Here is a 7,916-nt window from a genome sequence, read left to right as displayed (position 1 = left end):
GATATGGTGTCCATTCTTTCCAATCATTATCTTGGTGTGTCTTTGTTCATTGGTTTCCCCAATATTTTTTTGCAAACTGAGTCACTTTCACTAACTTAGATGTCACTCCATTTAACATTATACCCCCTTCTACATTGTTTATCTTCCCACATGTGACCTCCACACTTGAAAAACAATATGATCATGGAATTGAGTATTGTATGGCGACACACAGAACAATTTTACTTCCAAATATAATTTGTGCCAATGCATGATAGAGAAATTTTTAAGAGCATGATGGAGTCTAGAATCAATAATTGGGTAGAAAGAGAGGAAAAATGAGTAAAAGGGTAGACATGTTTTGGATTGAAACATTCAACTATTGATCTTTTTGTCACCCCTAGTAATGATAAAACAATATGGGACACCCAAGTAGGAAGATGCTTTTTTTATATTTAAAAAAATGACATAATTCCTATAGATAAAACTTGGGGTAAGATGGAGGAACCTGGGGTTCTAGTTGATTTTGGAGATAGTTTATTGGATTTATAAGCAGGTAAGGGCCACAATGAGGAATAAGGATAGAATGTTAGAATGCTTTGGAAGAAACATTGATGTCAAGTAGGGTTGTCTACTTTCTCTCACTTTCTTTGGGTTCTATATTAATAAATTAGAACAAGGTTGGGTTTACTAAGTTTGTGAACTGTGTAATAAAGTTACTCTTATATGTTGATCTCATCTTAATTGCAAAAAAATGCCCATAGTTTGAGAGAACACTTGAGAGATTTAGAGCTCTTCTTTCAAGAGATCAAGATGCAAGTGCACACTAGCAGAACCAAAGTCATGATCTTTCATTGTAGAGAAAATGAAAAAAACTAACTTCCTTTTAGAAGGTATCCCATTATAAATAATGGAAGTATACAAGTACCTTAGGTTCAATTTTCATAATAGGCCTAGTTGAGAGACACGTAGAACAAAAAATAATACAATGGGGGATGGAAAGATTTATACCCTCTACACAATAGATGCATGATTTTAGACCTATGGGATTAGAATACCAATAGAATCTTAGTTGGTTTTCTTGGCAATTTTGTGGTCCTTTATCAGTGTGAATTTGGGAAATATATTAAAAGTGGAGGTGAGTAGATAGAATGAAAAGGTACTTAATTATAACTAGTCTCAAAATTAAAACTTTTAATTCTACACAAGATTATATTAGCTAAATATGTACTTTTCCAATGGAAGCATCAGTGATGACCTAATTGTTAAACTACCTAAAATACACTCAAAGTATAAAGAACCATTGTTGACCTATAATAGTTATAGAGGAAGAACTAAGTAGAATGAAGAATATGTGGATGAAACATAATGTATAATGGATGAACACACAAGACATTAATATGTAAGAGTACCAAAACATTGATGGGGAAATACAAATTTGTGTAGGTGAAAGATTCAAGGTTGCCATGTGGACAAAACAAAGTGACCAAAAGAAAGCTTACTATATCAAAAAATTAACCCCACATGAGACAATATGAAAAATACTTGCATAGAAATAAGATTAAGTAGAAAGTGAAAATGTTGATAGCCTGGTTAAGAACTAGCTTGCATCACCTTACATGCAAGACTAACATGACAAATCATAACTAAGGAGGAGTGAGATATAAGAACTTGCCTATTTTGCAACAAAATAGTGGTGGAGATGCAATGACACTATATCATAATGTTTGACTTATAATAACATTTGAGAAACGACTATCCAACACCCAGAATGCACCAAGATATCATTATCCTATATACATTACAAATAGATTATAATAGATGTTTGATGCATTATAAAAGCTAGATAACCATTCCCTAACATTTGAATTAAGTACAAAGACAACTTCACAATAGACATTTAATGCTTTATTATAAAATAAAACTAGACAAAATAGAAAACTTTTTAATTAAATTTACCATGAAAATTTTGATATCTAAAAGGAACTTTAAAAATACTTAAACTTTTTAAGACTCATTGCACCAAGTTCAATCATTCATTCATTATTCCTACTAAAACGTAAGAAAAGAGAATAGAGTCAAATGAAAGACTTAGCATGGACCATACAAGTGTTCGTTTCAAATGTTCCTCTTAAACTGAAAAAAATAAAATTTTAAAAAGTAGGGAACATGCACAAAAAGAAATAGTTAACATGTACATGCGGTACGATGATTAAAAATATTTATCTTTTTATTTTCGGATTCTGTGCCGCCCATCTGTATTTAATTGGCACTTCTCGTCTATTAATATCAGTCATGATCTGAACTCGAATGTCGACTGTAAACATCAGAATTGACGGGCAATTCAATATTTTGAGTCGATTCAAAAAAATCCTATCCATATTTATTTATTAAATTCTTCTTCTGTAAATTTTCCTCTAAAATTTTCTTCTTCTGAAAATTTTCCTCTAAAATTTAGTAGGAGGAGCAGTATTTAGTTAATTAGGGCTTGATTCACAGCAGCTTTCTGTATTGAATATCAAGATATGGCGGAGGTGGATGAGGTTGTTCCAATCTTCGGTAGTTTAAAACCAGTTTATGGCGAAGGATCCCTCCTCGATGAGGCTCAATTTCGCTACGACAATTTAAAGGCAAAATTTATTGAACTTTACGGAACTGAACCTGACGTATATGCTCGAGCTCCAGGTATTTTGTTTTGACTTGTAAAATTGCCATTGAATTTTTTTTTTTTTCGATATTTTGAATCTTTCAAATTTCTCTAAAGATGCGGAATGAATTTGTAAACTTGCCCTGAAAGTTTACTTTTTTCTGAACTTTTCTTTGTCTTTTAAACGTTGCATGAGATTGTGGTTCTCTTTAATCATAAAACGAGAGTGTTTTTCTTTTCTTATAAATTTGATTATTTTTAGTGAATTATAGGAGGTTACTGCCCTCATTAAAGCTGTGTAGAGTAACATTGGCTCAAAATGTTAGTATGTGGCCGTCTTTAAAGCTGTATAATTGTTAACGAGATTGGTCCTCAATATTGGTTATAATGTGTAAGCTTGTGCTAGGCTGTAACCTGTATGATTGTGTTATGAGAATATTTCATTATTCTATTTTACTTTTCAATTTTAAGTTTTATTTTGTAAATTTTTGAATGAGAATGTGGCGGCCTTAAATGCTTTGTGGGTGGGCGTTGCCTTCTTGTAAACCTAGGTTATTCTTAATGTTCTGTAATTATGCCATGAGAAGTTTGTAATTTGTTTTGAGATTCAAATTATTCATTGAGAACGTGTGCCTTTTTTTTAAGCCTTGCATGAGGTTTTGGCTGCCTTTAATGCTGTGTAGAGGAAGCCTCATCCACATTCTTATGATTTGTAAACCCTGCTGACAAGAAACGCTCCACAATTTTGTTACGTGAATATACATACGTCTATACTATCTGATGTATAACTATACATGCGCATGAATATACAATTATATACACAAGTCTATGTATATATATAGATGATTATATATCTTGCAAGCTTGGTCCACATTCATAAATCTGCGTTAGACTTGAAGCTACGTAATACTGCAATTGGAATGTTTTAAATTTGTTTTGATCCATAAACTATGCTACCGGGGTGTATTTTTATATCTTTTCCTAATTTTAAATTTCAGTTTTCAAATTTCTTTTTAAATCCTGGAGGAGATTGAAAATTTGCTGGAAAAATGCAGTCTCTAAGAATTTTGATTTGAAAATTTGTTTTTATTTATAAATATTGAATGAGGGTATGGTTGCCTTTGTCACTTTTGTCTAATATGGGCGCATTCTGATGACTATGTACCTTGGGATATTCTTGTAGCTCTATAATTATGCAGTAAAATGTATTGTTTAAATTAAGTTTTTTTGAGTTTATTATATTTTCTTTGCAAATCTTGGATGAGCTTATGGCCCTAATAAATGCTGTTTGATCCAGAGTCCTGGGTTATGCTTGAAGCTCTGTAATTATGCTATAAAATTTTAAATTTTTTTATTTTCTTCACAAATCCAAGATGAGGTGGTGCTGTTTGTGTTAGCTTGGTCCACATCTTATGACTTGTAAACATGGGTAGGCTTCAAGCTTGTAGCTATGGTGTTGTTGATGTGTTTTTCATGCACATGCGAACACAGAATAAAATACCTAAAGGTACCTTATCCTCTCTTGAGCAAAGTTTCCCGACTGCTGAAGATCTCGTCGAAGGATCAGTCGAGGCAACTCCAAGGTTCTTGTATGTAGGTTCTCTACTCGTGGATAAGCTCTTTGTGGTATGATGTGATTTTGTTGGAATCACAAGGGGACTTACACTTGATGACTAAACGTCTGATTTGCTGGAATCACAAGTCCTATTAACTAACTAGAAGACAAACAAATGACAAAAGATGCAAGGTTCAGGAAGTCCACTCTACTACCTAGAATGCAAGAAGATGGATGAACGACTAGGTGGAGTCCTACTGGGCTGGGTCTCACCATCAAGTTGAACAATTTAATACCAACTCAGTGCGATCTTCTGGGGAATGCTTCAAATATATTCAAATCGGACACCATCAGATACTGATCATCATTCAAGTTAATGCATGAACAATAGACGTGTAACGACTTGAGATTAAGCTCATTTTATGCCAGTTGACCACGCAGGGCTCACTTACAATCAGTAAGAGGCTAGTGGTATGGACTAGACAGATTCCACACAGGCATTCAACAATTTTTTTCACTCAATCTAATCATCTATCATCAAAAATGAAGATTCAACAAGAGACCATGCACATTGCAAAGAAACAACATATTCCACCATATCTTCAATGAAAATAAGTCTTTACAATTAAGGCAACAATGTCTTGCCTTCTCTTCTTAATCTACTCTAATTGCTATTCTACTATTCTGGGCTCTATTTACTAACTATTAACTATTAACTCTTATTGACTAACTATTCTCTGACTATTAACCTTTACAAATGAAGAGCCAAGGCTTTATATAGGGAGCTCTTTACATTTCAATGGCTGAGATTGATTTAGAATGAATGGCTAGGATTACAAGATGAAAACCCTAATTAGGGTTTGTTACAACAAAACCTTTTAGCCAATGAGAAAATTACATTCAATGCATGAGAACCAATAGGAAACGGGGGTAGGTGCCTCGAAGTTTGTGTCATCATTGATAAGTCAGGTACATTGAATCTGGACATGTTGATGTGGACCTATCTGACTGGAGGAACAGTGTCTGGGATGCCACCTTGTCTGGTACTTCCTTTGTGATGACTTTTGTCGATCCTCCATCGTCCTTGATATACTTGATGAACGATGTACCCTTCCTTGACTCTCTTGTGTTTGCCTATGAGATCCTCTTGAAGAGGTCTTCCTTTGACCTTGATGTTGAAATATTCTTCTTGAGATCTTCGTTCCGATCTTCCTCCAACCTGGTCTTTCTGATTTCTTTCTTTTCCTGCTGCAAAACAAACAAATGAACATCAAACACATGATATATAGCTTATACAATCTCTGATTTTATGTGATTTGCAGGTCTGATAGGTGCAGGTTTAGGGTAGATTGTCCTTTTCTTGAGCAAATTTGCTCTTGCTATGATGAATTCAGTCCTTCCTTTATTGAATTTTGCTGTTGTTAGGATGTACTCTGCGCCTTAAAGTGACTGATTTCTATAAGACCTGAAATTTGCCTCCTCAATCACCAATCTGTCTAATGAAATCTGCTTTTGAAATTCGCCTTGATGAATTCAGTTGCTCCTCAAATTCGCTCTTGTCGAATTCGGCTTGTGAAGATTGTTGACAAATCGGCTTGTGAAGATTGTTGACAAATCTGGAATTTGCTTCTTAACTGCTGAAGGATTTCGCTCTTTGAAGAAGAATGTTTGAAATGAATGATGAATAATTTAAGAATCAACCTCCCTTATATAGGCGCCTTTATGGGAGAATGCACTTCTTTGATGAAAGCCGACTTTGTTTGGATGAATAAATAAATTTTATTTCCCTTTAGCTGGCCGACTTCTCTTAAAAAATTTCGAATTTGCTTTTGCCGCCAAAGTGAGATTGGTTTATTAATGCATCAAATGTTTCTAGGTTGACTTGCACTTAGTCTTCTCTTGATCTTTTCGGTTTTTTACCATAATGCAATTGCCTTTAATAGAATTTCGCCTTGGTACCTTAGAGAGGGACATGAGCGAGATTAGGATATAAGTCAAATTTTCATCAATATTTGATGAAGGCAAGCTTAGTTCTCACGATCTGCATGAAGTTTAGGACGCTTGAACACTTGAAACCACCATGAAGAAGACTTACAACACACTATCATTAGCATATTACTCATCCTGAATGCATTTCGCTCCTGTACCTTTGGAAGGTACCTGAGCGAACTAAGGGCTAATCTTAGTTTTCTCACTCACATACTCAATTTTCATTATCATTAGAAGGCTCATGCTGCAACAAAGACTTAAATTACCTTCAAGAAGGCTTGTCTTGATATCTTGATTAACAAAACATTCCTCTTCAAGAGATTTCACTCTTGTACCTTTGGAAGGTACATGAGCGAATTTCTTCCTCTGGACTCAATTCACGCTTCATTCCTATCACTTTGCCTTAGACTTGATTTTTGAAATTCTCTTCTCATCGTGCTCAAGTCAATCTACTCCCAACTTTGCTTAAAACAAGATCCTCTTAGTGCTTTAGGTGAGATAGGAAGTCCTTCCAAGAGATTTCGCTCTGGACCCTTAGAGAGGGACATTAGTGAAATTCTTCTTTTGATTCAATCCCTTCACCATTCCTCAATACTTCACCTTGAACTTAGCTTTTGAATCCTTCTTCCATCATGATCAAGTCGGTTTGCTCCCTAATAAGATCCGTTCAATTGCTTGAGTGAGAAATTAGGACCTTTCAAGGATTTCGCTCCTGTACCTTTGGAAGGGTCAGGAGCGAAATATGCTTCTTGGCTCAGATTCCTCATGTTTTGCTATTCAAACTCGTTTCATTTCAATTTCAAGGCATGCATACATCATTTCCTCTTCAATCACGCCATAGGAGCAAGGATTTTGGTCCAACTTAGAAGCAATGGAGGGCTCTAAGAAAAATTCGCTCCTGTACCTTTGGAAGGGTCAGGAGCGAAATTGACAATATTGTTCAAATTCTCCAGACTTCATCATTCAACTTGGTTTGAATTCACTCTTAAAGGCACACATAACTCAAGCTTCTTTCAATCAAGCCTCGAAGGCATGAGTTTGGATCCAAGTAAGGAGCAAGAAGGTGTTTTTAAGAAAATTCACTCCTGTACCTTTGGAAGGGTCGGGAGCGAATTTTATGCTTGTGCTCAAATTCTTAGCTTCTTCTCCAAATTTCTAAGTTCAAGCTTGTTTAAATTCGTCCCCAGAGGTAAGTTCAATTTGATTCCTCTCCAGTCAACACTCTAAAGTGAGATTTCCATCCAAATTAGAAGCACAAAGAGAGACTGAGAAGAATTCGCTCCTGTACCTTTGGAATGTACATGAGCGAAATTTGATAATCTAGCCCAGGGTCTCCAATTTTCTCCAATTTTACACGCTCAAGTCTCAGGAAAACCGTTGATTTTGTCCTCATTTGCCCAAGCAATTGTGCTTAATGAAATTGTCCTAGATTGTGTTGAATTCACTTCTTCCTTGTAAAATTCAGGTTTCCTTTTCCCATAAATCTGTCACTTTCAGATTGATGAAATCCAACCTGAATCTAATATGGACCAAGTCTGTAGAAATACCCCCAATCTGCTCTTCGTTATTCAAATTAAGATCCTTCTGCCTCAACCTTGAATTAAGCACAGAACTAGGCTTCAAACAAGTTGCTTTTGCTTCATCTCGAGCAGAAATTGACCTCAAATCAGGTCTGATTGTAAATTTAGTGATGGCTTGCATCTAATTAGGTCTGCTCCTTTTGAATCCTGCTTCCTGAATTGATTT

General features: G+C 35.2%; 1 protein-coding gene across 1 annotated transcript in view; it reads left to right on the top strand.

Annotated features, from left to right (window-relative positions):
• The first annotated feature begins 2,175 nt into the window (after positions 1–2,175).
• Positions 2,176–7,916, top strand: part of LOC131050997 (galactokinase) — a 125,932-nt gene continuing 120,191 nt past the window's right edge. Inside the window, exon 1 of the mRNA XM_057985320.2 lies at positions 2,176–2,664. Coding sequence (XP_057841303.1) covers positions 2,505–2,664 — 160 coding nt within the window. The 5' untranslated portion in view covers positions 2,176–2,504. The remainder of the gene's footprint in view (positions 2,665–7,916) is intronic.

The sequence above is a fragment of the Cryptomeria japonica genome, chromosome 6 (genome assembly GCF_030272615.1).
Source record: "Cryptomeria japonica chromosome 6, Sugi_1.0, whole genome shotgun sequence".
Lineage (NCBI taxonomy): Eukaryota > Viridiplantae > Streptophyta > Pinopsida > Cupressales > Cupressaceae > Cryptomeria > Cryptomeria japonica.
This window is presented reverse-complemented; position numbering and strand designations above follow the sequence as displayed.